At 48.1% G+C, this 15,134-nt stretch overlaps 1 protein-coding gene and 1 long non-coding RNA gene across 10 annotated transcripts in view; one reads left to right on the top strand and one right to left on the bottom strand.

Annotated features, from left to right (window-relative positions):
- Nucleotides 1-6,170, bottom strand: part of LOC130152119 (uncharacterized) — a 34,752-nt gene extending 28,582 nt beyond the window's left edge. For 2 of the 6 annotated variants that reach the window (XR_008822884.1, XR_008822882.1), the window contains exon 1: nt 2,678-6,169. This is a non-coding gene — a long non-coding RNA (uncharacterized LOC130152119). Of the gene's footprint in view, nt 1-2,677 lie in introns of all 6 variants that reach the window. The other 4 variants (XR_008822883.1, XR_008822881.1, XR_008822885.1 and 1 more) reach the window with 4 other exon arrangements.
- NR2F2 (nuclear receptor subfamily 2 group F member 2) lies at nt 1,489-15,134 on the top strand. Of its 4 annotated transcripts, none has more exons than XM_056345105.1 (3): nt 1,489-2,028; nt 9,891-10,418; nt 13,531-15,134. In XM_056345105.1, exons 1-3 carry the CDS (start codon nt 1,986-1,988, stop codon nt 13,803-13,805), a joined length of 846 nt encoding a protein of 281 aa, XP_056201080.1. In that variant the 5' UTR covers nt 1,489-1,985; the 3' UTR covers nt 13,806-15,134. The 4 variants fall into 4 exon arrangements, with proteins under 4 accessions (XP_056201080.1, XP_056201077.1, XP_056201078.1 ...); XM_056345102.1 differs by lacking the exon at nt 1,489-2,028 and adding an exon at nt 6,369-8,043 and having other exon boundaries at nt 9,870-10,418; XM_056345103.1 differs by lacking the exon at nt 1,489-2,028 and adding an exon at nt 6,381-8,043.

Consider the following 15,134-nt stretch of genomic DNA (forward strand, 5'->3'; position numbering starts at 1 on the left):
CCCTTTAGGCTTTCCCCACCATGACCCCTTCAGCTTTGCAGAAAAGGAGCGTTTGGAAAAGGGGAGAAAGGACGAAAAGCTTGAATTTGCCTCCCGTGCTTCCTGCGCACCTTCCCGATCCCCCTCTGCAAGGGGGGATTTTGGAGCTCGGGGCGGGGGGGCTGCAAAGCGAGGAGAGGAGGGAGCCCACAGATGCAATTGCCCCTCTGGCAATAATAAAAATTCATTCAAGTGGGCTATGTCTCCATCTTCCATGTACTGATTAGACTTAACAAGAGTGGAAACTTGTGTAGACCATATTTATGGTATTAACGAGCAGTTAAAAGATTTATCCTTCTTCTGATCAATATTGTTCGTGCCCGGCCCCCCCCCCGCCCGCCCGCCCCGGCCCTCCCCGAAGGCTGCAATGACAATCGCCTTCATACTTTTCCATCACCGATCGAGGTGGCAAAACCCTTTTGTAATTTTCATTAGCCCAGTAAACATGCAATTAACATGCAGCACTGTGGTTAACTTAATTCCTGTTTTAAGGCAAGGACAAGCAAGAAATGGAAGAGCGTTTGTTCCATTTGTCAAGTATGACACACTTCTTACCCTAACAGTTTCTTAAAATAAAAGCTCGGCTCCCCACCACCACGACCACCACCCCTCTTTCCAGAAACCCCCCACACTGATACACACACACACACAAAAAGGAGCAGGAATCCATTAGTTGGAGAGTATTCTCCTGCCAAAGGCGGTATAATGTATTCCAAATTTTCCCAAGCCCTCACTGTACTGGGGTCCCGTTCCCCCACCCACACCCCCCTGGAAGGGGGCTGACGAGCTGATATTTCTCGTGGGTGAAAGATTCAGCCTCCTCCTAACCGTGGCGTTGTGTTTTGTTTTTTTTTTAATAAAATAAAACTAAACGTGCTTCCCATGTCTAAAAGTTGCCATGTTTGTGAAGGGGGTGGGGAAAAATGTCTCCAAGGGTTTCAATTAGCAACAAATGATTATTGCAACGGATTTTTGGTAATGAAAAAATGTGGAGTACCTCTTTGGAGCTGGGATCTCAGGGGCAGTGAAAGAGAGAGAGAGGGGGAGAGGGAGAGAAGGAGAGAGAGAGAAAGAGATTGCTGATTAGCTCGGATTCTTTCCCAACTTGCTTTAGCGTGTGCTTGCGTTCCCTGCCGACCCTACACAGGACACTATATATTTTTTCCCCTTCGGTGCATGTGTTGATAGTTCAGCCTGTAGTTGTTTGCGGTTGGCTTTTTTTTTTTTTTTCTTTTTTTTTTTTCCCTCTGCCGGGGAGGGGGGAGCTGGGGGAGGGGGGGGGGGCGCTGAAACCGGTCGCATCCATCCTACCCCCACAGTCATTAAGTTAGGAGATTTCCCTCTCTTGGTTTTTTTTTTTTCTCCCCAATTGGAAGGGTGGGTTGTGAATATTTTTCCTTTTTTTTTTTTTTTTTTTTTTAAGTCTCGCCTTTCCAGCTCCAAACAAGGTGTAGCGAGACGCTCTTCCTTCTAAGGAATGAAATGAGAGACAAGGATCACTCAAAGACATCTCCTACCTTGGGCTTGGGGATTTTTTCTTAAAGGCGAGGCGCACATTCCTAAGCAGCAATGTACAAAGCCCCCCCTGAAATCTTGTCTGTGTAAAGTTAGAGTGTGTTCAGGATTTTTTTTTTCCTGTCTCCCAAGGCTGATCGCTAATAATACATCGAAAGCACTTCCCTTTAGGTTGTGGGAAATCTATTCCCTTCACCTTGCCTCCTTTTTTCCCCCCCTGAAGGCTGTAACTTTACTTTTTTTTTTTTCCTCTCTCTCTCTCTTTTTTTTTTTTTTTTAATCAGTTTGCACAATCGCTTAGATAAACACCAAGAAGGAGACTTCTCTTTAATTACCCAACGCACATCTTTCTGGGGGGCAAACAGCGGTCTGATTTTTTTTTTGTTTGTTTGTTTCACCTGCCAAACTAAAGGAGAGGTAGAAAAAGGAAGATGCAAGCGATTTGGGACCTTGAACAAGGCAAATATGGTTTTGGTATGTTTACTTATAGTTTTTTTTCTTCTTCTTTGACACTTTTTTTCGGGCAATGTGTTGTGATTCTTGTGTTTCTCTTTTAAGGAAAACAAAAAATCCAAAAAAGCAAATGTTAGCTAACGTACGTCTTAAACGATCGTTTCTAAGGTTACGTGGGTTGCTCTAAGGAGGGGAAGAGGGGAGGGGGGCAGACCCAAGTATGTGTAATTGCAGCACCATCAGTTAGCACATCCTTTAGCTAAATAAAGCAAGCAGCAAACAAACAAACAAGCGACCAAACCCAACGACCGGAATCGGCTTCCAGGTCCGAGGCAAAGCGCCTCAAAGTCATTTCCAAAGCAGCGTCCCGGAGACAGAGCCCGGTGGCAGCCGCCCCTGCCTGGGCTCCGGGCTGCTCGGGGGGAGCGGCGGACTGACCTGCTCGGGAGGGTGGGGAGGGGAGGACGAGTCTCTTAACTTAAGTGATAGGTATTAAACTGCACGGAATTGTGTCGCCGCGTGCAGCTGGCAGCATTTATTTAAGGAAGGGGGGAAGGAAAAAAAAAAAAAAAAGGTCGGTGGTGAAGGTATAGCGCCGAGATCCCCTCTCCCCCTCCGGTCCCTTCTCCGGCTAAGCAAGTACAATGGAAAGAAGCTGGAATATACTCACCATCCGAAGGTGTGGTTGGCAGTTCGGCTGAGGCTTTAAGGCAATTATTTATCCTTTTTTTTTTTTTTTTTTTTAAAGTATTACTGCAAAAGACGTAGATCTGACTTTAAGCAGCAAAAGTGTTTTGCTCTGACAACAGCATGCGAGGCACGGTTCCTCGTTTAAAAAAAAATAATCACAAAACAGGATTCTCTCCCCCCCCCCCCCCCCAATCCCTTACCACTGTCCCTTAAAAATACCTATTCAGTACAGCGCCCGCAGAAACCCTGATGCAGAAATCTTATAGTCCGGTCTAGGAGCGCCCAAGCCAATTAATTTTAAATCCTTAGGAATTAATCAGATTAAAATGTACAGAAGTTTCATTCTCGTATGCATACGTGAGCCAAAAGTCGTTTCCCTTTAAGAGATCCTTTTCTTTTAAAGTTGGATTTTAGGCAGATGAGGGACTTACACTAGGGGGCAGCCGGATACTGTACTTGCTCCAATCTTCAGCAATTTTTTTTCCTCTCTCCCAGCATATGCTCTGATTTAGCACTGTAAATTTTTCAGAGGACCCAACTCTGACAGCCCCTGGTGATTTTCAAAGTACCACAAGCCAGTGGTTAAAAATTGCATTGACTTGGAAGTTCAGAGGCACACAATAGGAGCCACTTTCCCTATTCATGGAACTTCAGTGTGGTGGAAGAGAAAAACACACACATACTACATTGAGGGAGAAGAGGAATTCATTGAATTCTGTTAGACGTAACTGCTTTCCACTGAGTTCAGAGCGAAACTCGGTATTTGTTCGATGCTGTATTCATATTGCGATTTAATCTAGAAAGAATTAGATGACTGTTAGGCAGCTTTCTGCCAGGAAAGCAGCTTCCCCCTCCTTCCTCCTCTTTTTTTAAAACCTAAAGATTTACACGGGTTCTATCCCCAACTCTATTTTAGCAAAATAAATCCTTCCACTCCCTCTCATTAAAATAAATTTACATCTGCAGTAAAATGGCAGGAGGGATACATCTGTTTTATTTGGAAAACCAATACGGTCTTACTTTTAAAACAGAGCATTCCTATTGTCATTAGGCTCGGGGAAGGACAGTTGAAAATATCCCCCTTCTTTGCGAGGCGCTCAGGTTTCCAGCATTATTTAGCGAAATTAGCTGCAGTTCATTTTTACATTCATCTGTTCTGCCTCAACCCACTCGCACGGGTGTTTTCAAATAAATAGCAAAGCATCTAATGGTGCTAATAGATGTTATATTGCTGCATCCCTCGAAGAGCAAATAGTTAATCTGGGGCATTCTTCATTAATGCTTGAGCAATCAGCGTATACGGCGGCTTTTAAGCGTATATCAATGGCTTTTCATTTTTACGATCGTACGTTCAAACTATTAATATTGCACGTCCTGTTAAAACCGCTTTCTCTTCTGATTTCTGCATTTGTTAAGACGGCATTAATGTTTTTTCATATGGTGAATTAATCTTGTTTACTTTGTCAGGTTCGAGACAGGAAAGGTTAGTGTTGGGTTGGTTTTGTTTTGCTGGGGGTTTTGGTCGGTTGTTTTTTTGGGGTTGTGGGGGTTTTGGTGGGGTCTTTCCCCCCTCAGGAAATTCAACATCAGCAGCCATCTATGACCGTTCTGCATTTTGAACCCCTACCTTCTCCCACCCTCCCCGAAAGGTGACCTGATCGGCTCTGGGTTATTTGGAAATCGGGAGGCAGTTGCCCACATTTTAACGGGGAAGGATTCCTTTCCCCCCTTCCGTCTTCCCAGTCTCTCCTGGTCCCTGGTTTCGGGGGAAGGTTATATTTGCTCCGTCAGGATCAATGGGAATGCCGCAGCCTTGTCTTTGAAATTGAGCCGCAGCACATCTTCGCTCGTGGGGTCTCCACACCCCGAGTTTCCAGGCAGGACACTGACAAGTCTGGGTGCTTTGTACAACTTTCCCATCACCCCAGCACCTGCGGCTTTAGCCACATATATTATTTCTGCGGCAGAAGGGGGTGTGCATGTGGCAACATGAAAAACTGTGTGTGAGGAGGTGAGGGGCAATTAATCCTCCGCAGAGTCGCGCACAGGTCTGTGTCCCCACGGCCCCGCTCGATGACCGGCTCGACCGTGAGCTGCACGCTGTGCTGGCGCAGGAGCACCGGCCGGGCGCCCCGCTGGCTCTTTAACGTGTTTTCCTTTGTATGTGTCCGTGCCCCCGCCTGCTCGGGTGTCCTTTGGCCATTTCACCGGGAGATGAACTCCAAGCCCCGGTGCCGCTGCCCGGTGGCTGTATTCAGCGGGAAATAAACAACTATCCCCGCGTACTTAGATCGGTTACCTATTCAGCGGTGCTCCCACTACAGCACTGAGGTTGTGTTACCGTGTCACGGTACGTGTGATCTAAAAAAAAAATAAAATAAAAACCCGAATCCCCAAAATAAAGTTACGGGGGCTGAGGTGAGCCGCGCCGGCGCGATGCCGCGGAGGCTGCGAGGGCAGAGACACGGGTGTCACGGTGCCGGCAGGCGTTGCGGGTCGGTTCCACGGCCGTGCCCGGGGGAAGGGGTAGACGGTGTCCGCTGTGAAGCCGCGGGAGAGGAGGCGCCGGCGCGGCGGGCGCAGGTCGGGAGGAGCGGCCGTGCCCCGCTGCCGCGCCAGGGCCGGGCGAGTGGCCGGTCCCGGGGCGCGGGGGGACGCTCCGCACTCCGCGGAGCGCCCGGGGCGAGCGCAGGTGCCGCGGCCCAACGGCCCCCTCCGCAGCGAGGCCGAGGGGGGTTCGGGCACCGCCGCCCCCGGCCGCAGCGCCCGGCGGGACACCCCGTACTTGCGCAGCCCTGCCCCTCACGGGGAGACGGCGGCCACCCCCCTCCCCCAGGCGGCGGCGGTCGCTCGGGTTTGGTTTATTCAGTGGAGTTTTACCTCGGTTTAGCGTCAGTTTTCTGATTTTCACCCGCCGCCGCCCCCCTTCACGACCCGCCGGGGCCGTGCCCCGGCAGGCGGCCCCCCAGGTGAGGCGGCGGCGCTGCGCTCCGCTCGCCGGGATGGCCGTAACCCTTCGCCCCGGCGGGGTGGGGAGCGCGGCGAGGGGACGCGGGGTGAGGAGCGGAGAGAGCGAGGAGCGCGGCGCGGGGTGCGCGGGGGGACGCCCCGGCCCCGGCCCCCGTGGCGGCGGCCAGCGGCGGGGCAGCGCCTGCCTCTAGGACCGCGCGGGCGGCGGCGGCGGCCATGGCAGGCCGCGCAGGGCGTCGCGGCCCAATGAGGGCCGAGGGGCGGGGCGCGAGCTTTTGACCAGTCAAACGCCGGTCGGGTTGCCTTATAAGGCGCGCGGTCGCCATGGCAACGTGCGCTAAGTTGCAGCAGTCGTGTCAAAGTTCACTCTCCCGCCAGCGGGGCGAGCGGCCGGCGGGGAGCGCGCTCGCCACTCGGCCCACACGCCGCCCGCCCGCGCCGCCGCGCCCCGCCCCGCCCCGCCCCTCCCGCCGCCGGGGGGCCGCTGCTTTTTTTTTTTTTTTTTTTTTTTTGGGGGGGGGGGGGGGGAAGGGCTGGCGCTCTCCCCCCCCGCTCTCCCCGCGGTGATTTTCCCCTCTCCCCCCCCGGCTGAGGAGCGATGCTGCGCGCTGGGTTATGATCCTTCCCTCTCTCCCTCCTCCTCCTCCTCTCCTCCTCCTCCTCCTCCTCCTCCTCCTCCTCCTCCCGCTCCCCTCTTTTATCATCCTGGCTGGCTGGGCGCTGCGCTGGCGAGTTGACTCCTTCCCTCCCCCCCGCCCCGCGGCCCCCCTCCCCCCGCCCGCGCCGTGAGCACCGGCGGCGCGGAGGCGAGAGCCCACTTGCGAGGCGGCAGAAGCAGCATAAGGCAGCGCGGCGGCGGCGGCGGCGGCGGCGGCGGCGGCGGCAGCACCCGAGCGGTGGCGGCGGCGGGAGCGGCGGCGGGAGCGGCGGCGGGGACACGGCGCGGCGGGAGCGGCGAACCGACTGAGCGGGGCAGAGCGGAGCGCAGCGCAGCGCGGCGGGGACGGAGAGGAGGAACAAATAAACAATCATAATAATAACAATTAATAATAATAACAATAATAATAATAATTAAAAAAAAGCGAGGAGAGGAGGAGGAGGAGGAAAAAAACCCAACAGCCAGCCCCCCCACCCCCGAGCCCAAAAGAGGGAGAGAGAGAGAGAAAGAGAGCAGCGCCCGGGCGGAGCGGCGGAGAGGAAGAATTAAAGCGAGCGAAGGAGGGAGGAGAGACAGAGCAGAGAGAGAGAGAGGAGGAAAGAGGAGGAGGAAAAAAAAAAAAAAAAAAAAAGCCCACAAAAACAAAGCGATCGCAGTTGATGTTGCTGCTGCAAGCTGGACTTCCAAAAACTACGGCGAGACCGTCCGCTCTCCGCGCCGAGAAAAGTCTCCTCAGCTGTGCGTGTTTTTTTCCTCTGTGTGTGTAATCTTTAACCTTTTATTCATTCTTATTTTGATGGCTTTCCTGAATGGCTGACTGCGAGCTTCCCTGGACCTGGCCCCCAGACACCCGCCTCTCCTCCTTCAACTACTCTGCTGCAGATCAGCTCTAAGAGAGAGAGAGGGAGATCTTTGAAGAGATTTTTTTTTTTTCCTCCTCTCTCTCTCTCTCTCTCCCCCTCTCTCCCCCACCCCCACCACCCCTTTACTTTGCTCTCCTGGAGCCCAGACAATCGACTCGCAACTCGCCCCCCCCGCACACACACCTCCATCGCCCCGTGCTTCTGCACCTTCGCCGGTACCGGGAGATCCCCCCCACCCCGACCCTCCTAAAAAAAAAAAAAAAAAGGGGGGGGGGGCAAAACAACAAAAGAGAGAGGGGGAAAGAGAGAGAGAGAGAGGGGAGGGGGGGGAAAAAAGACTGCTGCAAAGCTGATCTGAAAAGCAAAGCAAACAAACTTTGAAAATAAAGGGGGAACAGGAAGTTTGGCAACGGTGTCCAATAGATATGGCAATGGTAGTCGGTGCGTGGCGAGACCCCCAGGACGATGTGCCCGGAGCTCAGGGAACGCAGCCTTCGCAAGCCCCGCCGGTGCAGGGACCCCCGGCCGGGGCCCCGCACACCCCACAGACCCCGGGGCCCGGGGGCCCTCCCAGTACGCCAGCCCAGACCAACCCGCCAAGCCAGCAGAACCAAGGAGACAAACAGCAGCAGCAGCAGCACATTGAATGTGTGGTTTGTGGGGACAAGTCTAGTGGCAAACATTATGGCCAGTTTACCTGCGAGGGTTGCAAGAGTTTCTTCAAGCGGAGTGTAAGGAGGAATCTCAGCTACACTTGTCGTGCCAACAGGAACTGTCCCATTGACCAGCACCACCGCAATCAGTGTCAGTACTGCCGCCTCAAAAAATGCCTCAAAGTTGGCATGAGACGGGAAGGTATTGGGATTTCATTTGTTTTGCAATTTTTTTCACTCGCTGCGTTTTGGGTTTTGGTTTGGTTTTTTTTTGTTGTTGTTGTTGTTGTTTTGTTGTTTGGGGTTGTTTTTTTTTATTCTTCTTTTTATTTTTCACCTCCCTCCCCAAACCCCAACCAGAACCTTTCCTCGCCCCCCTCCTCCCACCCCCACCCCCGAATAAACAGACAGAAACTTTCTGGTAATGAAAGAAAGAGGTGTTGGAGAGGGTGGGCAGGGGAGGCAGGGGCTCTTGCATGCTCTCTCCTGCACTCGTAATTGATTTGTGTTTGTTTTGATTTTGCTGATGGAGGTTTATTGGAAGTGGATTTTTAGTTTCACGCTGCTTAGGAGCGAGATGATTATTCTGACGTGCGGTTACTTTTCCTTCATGTTTCCTCCTGCATGTTCAGCGTTAGCCCCCGTCCCCCGAGCAGCTCTGTCTCTGTGTGTGGTGTGTGTGTCCCTGTGCGTGTGTGTACACACACACGGAGCCTCACGAGATGCACACACACAGACAGACAGACAATATATATATATATCCTCCAGCACCCTGCCTTAGATTGCAATTTTACACAGGCGGTTCAAATTACTATTACAATGGGACTCACCCTACCGAGGCTCTACAGCACTCCACTGTGGATTCCCAGCCGGATTTTTCCTCCTTTAAAAATATATATACATACACACATCTCCGCGCGTGTGCATCTCTAGCTACACGTTGCCGTGTGCCTGCCTTTCCTGATTGTTATTATCTCACTTTTCTCTTCTTATTTTCGTGTCCCTCCGGGAGAGGCAGGAGGAGGTAGAAGGGACGGGTTGGGGGGGGGAAGGAGCAGCCCAGAAGTAAGTGTGGGGTGCTCGGGTCTCTGGAAGTCGAGTCTTTGTGATATAAAATTAGACGAGAAATGTGAGCCTGCAGTTTTCCAGTGCATGCTCTGTGTCTGGACGCTGCTATGTAGGTTAAGGGTTAGGGGGCTTGGGACTCGCTGGGCTCCTCTCTTTGTGTTTCTGCAAGAGTAACTAACCTTGTAATACATGCGATAACAAATATAAATCAAGCACATTTTTAGGCGTTCTCCCTTCTCGCCGTCTCTCTGCCTCTGAGCCCTTTTTCTCGCTCCTTTTTCTCTCGCTGTCACCGTGTAAATTTATTAACAAAATGAAAGGCCCACTTTCCATGGGCAGCTGAGGAAGGTGCCTTTGGATAATGCCCCCAGCCTCACCAGGGGACCTGCTGGGGATGTTGTGGGGTGATCTCGCCTCCTTTGATATTTTTTAAGAAGGGGGGTGGGGGTGGGGTGGTATATAATAGTAGCAGCAACAATATATTCAGGGGGTGAGAAACGCGTGTGGGACCAGTGCCGGGGATTTTGAACTGAAGTGTTTCTTCCCTCTCCCCCCTCCCTCCCCATCCCGCTCCCCCAGCCTCGAATCAATAAGCTGTTTTAGGTGTAATGAAGAAAAATACTCGGGCACACAAAGACGTATCCTGCATCTCTTGAAGGAGGGGTGGCGGTGGAGGTGGAGGGGGGAATAACTGAATTGTGGTATGTTTTGGGAAGTGAGGATCTCGGGCTCCTTCAGGCAGTGCTGGCCGAGCGGACAGCATTGCTCAGCTTTTATTGTTGCTTTTACTTGACCCGGGAACTGTGGAGCCTTAAAACAGGGGTACGGGCTGAACTCTGACTGGAAAAATGCATGTTCCCCCTTAAGCTGACTTGGTACGGTGTCACACACGCACGCAGAAGCACACAAAGCAGGCTGTATTTGAACGGATGGTTGCAATTCAGATATTAATAGCTGTAGTTTCTTCTTTATTTACTGCAGCGGTCCAGAGGGGCAGAATGCCACCCACACAGCCAACTCATGGTCAGTTCGCCTTGACAAACGGGGACCCTCTCAACTGCCATTCCTACCTATCCGGATATATCTCCCTTCTTCTGAGAGCAGAGCCCTACCCCACCTCCCGCTTTGGCAGTCAGTGCATGCAACCCAACAACATCATGGGCATCGAGAACATTTGTGAACTGGCAGCTAGGATGCTCTTCAGCGCGGTGGAGTGGGCCAGGAATATCCCCTTCTTCCCAGACCTCCAGATCACAGACCAGGTGGCCCTCCTGAGGCTGACCTGGAGCGAGTTATTTGTCCTCAACGCTGCCCAGTGCTCCATGCCCCTCCACGTAGCTCCGCTCCTGGCAGCTGCTGGCCTCCACGCTTCGCCAATGTCTGCTGACCGAGTGGTCGCCTTTATGGACCACATACGAATCTTCCAAGAGCAAGTAGAAAAACTGAAAGCATTGCATGTCGACTCTGCAGAATATAGCTGTTTAAAGGCCATAGTCCTCTTCACCTCAGGTAGGCAGCATTTCTTTGCTCTTCCTTTTTCCTTCCCTGGGCCCCCTGCCCCCTGCCTCCCTGAGAACTGTTTGCTCTTGCAAAGTGTTATTGCCTGCACCCCATCACTGCTCCCTAGCCCCCCTGAGAACCAGTGTGGTCTCTTTCCTTTTAGGAAACGGTGCCCTGTGGTCTCCCCTTCAGGGCCTCGGATCTGAGCATCCCATCTTCCAGGGAGTGCAAAATTAAAAAAAAAAAAAAAAAAAAAAAAAAAAAGGAAATAAAATACACACACACACAAAAAGGCAACCAAAAAACACCCCAACCCTAGCTGAACAATGCTGGGGATGGGGGAAGAGGGTGCTCGGGGAGAGGCACCCATTCGCCACGAGAGACTGCGCTTTTCCCATTGAAAATAATATTTTATTTAACAGTATAGCTCTGGGTTGTTGCATTTAATGACACGCATCCGAACAGCAGCAAAATCTGTTTGATGTTGTTAAATACAAGTCGTCCTATCAGTGAAACCACTTTAAAAAGAGGATCATTTTATGGGCAGCCAGGAAGGGAAAAAAGCCCTGCAGGATTAAAAATTGAATTAAAAAAAAAAAGTTAAATGCGCAAAGCTGAGTTTAAAATATGTTCCCTGCCATCTCATAAAATAAAATAAATCAACTTTCCAAAGAGCTGTCTCTGATTTAAACAGAATGTGGCAGTGAGCAGTTCTGTGTCATTTAAGCTAAGGGGAAAAGTTTGCATTTGTACCCAGCAGGAACTGCATAGTCGAAAGCGAGTAGCGGGTGCGAAAAGATCATTACCATAAGTAGACAGGGATAGTATGAAAAAGTAAGAGGAGACTGAAGCTGCCGCTCTGCAGTGTAATTCCGGGGTGGCACAGCCATGCCTCTCCCGAGGAAAAGACCTCGAGGTGTTTCTTAGATAATCAAAGGGGGGTGGGGGGGGGTGGGGGGGGATATGTGTCAACTTTTGCTGCCTAGAAATAGTGCATGAGTTATAAAGCAATAATTGAGTGCGTTGTGAAATCTAATTAGCTTGCACTAGAGTTTAACCTGGGTGAGTAATAATCCTGATATTAACTCTGGAGGCTAAATTTTTTTTTTTTTTTTGAGGAAAAAAAAAATCTGCTTGCTAATTTGTGCAATACGTTATCTCAGATTGCTAACTTTAAGGCTGCATTGGCAAGGCAATGTGCTGGAGCCCTAGAAGTTTTGGGATTAAGTTTAAAAATACCTATATTTCTTCTATAACTCATTTGAAAGCTTGGGAAAGTGGCCACGCGATAAACATATGAATGGAAGCAGGACCTGTAAAATAATTACTCATCGGAGTTTTTTAAAGCCTGATATCAGGAAACAGGAAAAAAATGTAGTTTATGTGGGAAAAGAAGGGCTCACAATCCGTTCCTTGTTGTGTTAAAGGGGGTCTGGGGAACGAAGTCATTTTCTGGACTTTGTCCAGGTTCTGGGTCGTGACCTAAACTTCCTTTTATATATTATTGCTTTACACATAAAAAACTTCTCTTTTTTTTTTTTTCCTCCCCCCCCAAATTACTCATGCTAAAGTCCTAAGGTGATCAATGAGCAGGGTGCATCTAGCCACAGGGAGACAGAGATCCCGAGTGGGAAGGGGTGTACGGGGGGTGCTTATTTTATTTTTCCATCGTTTTCTTAGGATGTATTTTCCTCTCCCTCGTTCAAACACTCGGTAAGGATCCCACACACGCTCACATCCCTCCCCAGCCCCTGGCCAGATCACACCCACACCGAGGAGTTTATTTCCAATCCTGCCTTTTCTCCCAAATCACTTTTTTTTTATTATTTTTTTTATTTTTTAGCCTTCTGAGAAAACAATCGTCCGATCCTGTCGTAACTGTTTAATTTATTACTATTTTCAAAATGTGAGGCCTGGCGTGTAAATTGCCTCCCAACTAGATAAACGTTTCTTGTTATCTGATTCAGGGGAAGATAGCCGCATGCAAAAAAAAAAAAATAAAATAAATAGGGTGATGCGTGCAGCTTCTGCAGCACCCCAATAACGCTCCCTGATGTAAAGCAGACGCACATAGATGCATATAATGTTTGCTGCAGCCTCTTTTAAGAGAAAAAAAAAAATCTGGGTTCTAATGACTCGCAGAATATGCATGTGTTAGCCCTGTGCCTAGGAAAGCCACAGGGAGGTCAGGTCACAACCTGTGCTCTTTCAGCACAGACGTCTCTGATTTAAAGGGAACTTATTGTATTTTAGCGTATCAGGAAAAAAAAGGAAAAAAAAATGTCCAGACCCTATCAGGGAGTTTTCTTCTTGTAAGGGCCTTTAGGTTTAAAAAGAAGAAGAAGAGGAAAAAAAAGAGGGGGGAGTGGAGGGGGGGGAAGAAAGAAAGAGAAAAGAAAAGAGGGGGGAAAAGAAACAGCTCAAATGAACAGAGAGATCACAGTTTGCATGGCTGCCTCTGAATAGGCTAAACTGACAAGATCAGTTTTAAAGGGCCACTTAAATCAGTTTCAAAGACTGAAGAAAAACGCGTTGTCTTCTTTGGGGGAGAATCTGTTGCTGGATCCGGGGCGCCATTATCTTTGGCTGGGCCAGTTTTTTATTATTATTATGATTTCTATCGCTATTATTAGTGTTTCTTCTCATCACATGGTTAAGTTCTCCCCAATTATTTTCCAAGGGGGGGGGGGGAGGAGAAATAGTGGCTTCCTTTCCCCCCTTTTGAGTCAAGCCTTCCCTGCCCCCCCAGCCTTTCCCCCTAAAAATATAGATATACAAAATTATGCTTGGCCAGCACCTCCTTGTCAGTCCCTCAGGTCTGTCGGGCCATTAGAAATCTCGACTCTGGGAGCTGTGCTCTGTCCTAAAGGAGACCCTCCAGAAAAGAGAGAGAAATACAAACACACACACATGAGAGAGATTGTCCCTTTTGGTAAAACCTACTTAAACTCTGGGGGGCGAGGTGATGGCGCACGATCTACACTTAATTCTAGCAATAAAAAAGATCAAATTAAAAATTTTAAAAAACCAACAACAACTTTTTAATCTGATGATTGTTTTCTTTTTTTCTTTTCTTTCTTTTCTTTTTTTTTTTTTTTTTTTTTAATACACTTTCTTCTAGATGCCTGTGGTCTCTCTGATGTAGCCCATGTTGAAAGTTTACAGGAGAAGTCACAGTGTGCTTTGGAAGAGTATGTTAGGAGCCAGTATCCCAACCAGCCAACACGATTCGGGAAGCTATTACTACGTCTCCCCTCCCTTCGCACTGTCTCCTCTTCTGTCATAGAGCAATTGTTTTTCGTCCGTTTGGTAGGTAAAACCCCCATAGAAACCCTAATCAGGGATATGTTACTGTCTGGCAGCAGTTTTAACTGGCCTTATATGTCCATTCAATAAAATATTCGAGAGAGAAAAAAAAAATTAAAAATTTAAAATTGAAAAGGGAGATGAAAGAGAGTGAAAGGAAAGCAAATGACATTTGGGTTCTGGTTGTTTCTTAAATTTCCTTCTGCTAAGAAAGGATGTAAAAGGATGTTACAAGTTTGCTAAGAGAAGACAGGAAAAAATTAATGGACTGTGAATTAAAAAAAGAGACTGTCAAATGAACTTTTACAGAATGCATTAAAAACTCCCGTGTTGTTCAGAAAAAAAAAACTTGCTACTTATCATTTTTTGTAAAAAATAAAAAAGAGAGAAAGAAAAAAGAAAGAAAGAAAGAAAAAAGAGAAAGAAGAAGAAAAGAAACGATGGTGGGCTTTTTCTTTTTTTCTTTTTTCTTCTTTTTTTTCTTTTTTTGGGGTAAACTTTTTAAAAAAAAATCTCGCTTAAAGTGCATTTAAAGGAAATTTGGAGAAAATTAGCAGAACGGAAGAAAGTAAGTCTTTTTTTTCCAAATTATTAATTGTCCTATGTGTCTATGTACCTATAGCTGTTCTTTTTTGTATTTTTCTGGTTTCAAACCAGTTTATTCTGTGGTTCTATAATAATTTTTGATATAACCTTGGCTTCTTTAAAAAAAAAAACACAACTGTGTATCCTTAAAATATATGTTCTGAAAGAATTAAAACTGAGTCCACGAAAGTATCATAGGAAGAAAGGAAAAGAGAAAAAAAAACCCTCAACAACACAATGATGGAAGCGCACTTAAGGTGGTGACCCAAAATCTAGCTTGAAGCTGAGAGAGCTATAATTATATAGACCCGAATGAACCACACGTGTCATATAACTACCCCCAAATCTAGGTTTTTTGATATTTTGGAGAGAAAATGAACTGTGGGGACTTATTATAGGTAGAAGGAATTTGTGTCCAAGACACACTACGGTTTTGATTTTAAAAACAAACAAACAAGCAAAGTGAACTTTTGTAATTTGAATTGGGTTCCACATAGTTCATCATGAATTGTTATTAAACTCCTCTATCTGTTTGTATATTTGCAAGCCCTTTGTATTATAATAATTGTTGATATTTTCCCTTTTTAAAAAATACCATTGAAATCAGCATGACAAAATAACACTGTTGGCACTTATAGATAACGTGATTGATTCAGTATCTTAGAGTTTACAGTTTTGTGTTTTAAAAAACTGAAGGTTTTTTTTTTTTAAGTGCAACATTTCTGTATACTGTAAAAGTTATAATAACTGAACTGTTTGGTCGAGTCTTTGTGTGTTATATTCCAAGGAAAATTGAAAGTATTCAGAAATTAAAATATTATTTGATATCTGAAA

This window comes from Falco biarmicus, chromosome 7 (genome assembly GCF_023638135.1).
Source record: "Falco biarmicus isolate bFalBia1 chromosome 7, bFalBia1.pri, whole genome shotgun sequence".
Taxonomy (NCBI): domain Eukaryota; kingdom Metazoa; phylum Chordata; class Aves; order Falconiformes; family Falconidae; genus Falco; species Falco biarmicus.

Bases quoted from the DNA above. Each gene is read 5' to 3' on its own strand.
- NR2F2 (XM_056345102.1), top strand. From the start codon at position 7,614: ATGGCAATGGTAGTCGGTGCGTGGCGAGACCCCCAGGACGATGTGCCC. The intron at 8,044-9,869 runs GTATTGGGATTT...TAATAGCTGTAG, and splicing joins AGTTGGCATGAGACGGGAAG to TTTCTTCTTTATTTACTGCA. The intron at 10,419-13,530 runs GTAGGCAGCATT...ACTTTCTTCTAG, and splicing joins CATAGTCCTCTTCACCTCAG to ATGCCTGTGGTCTCTCTGAT.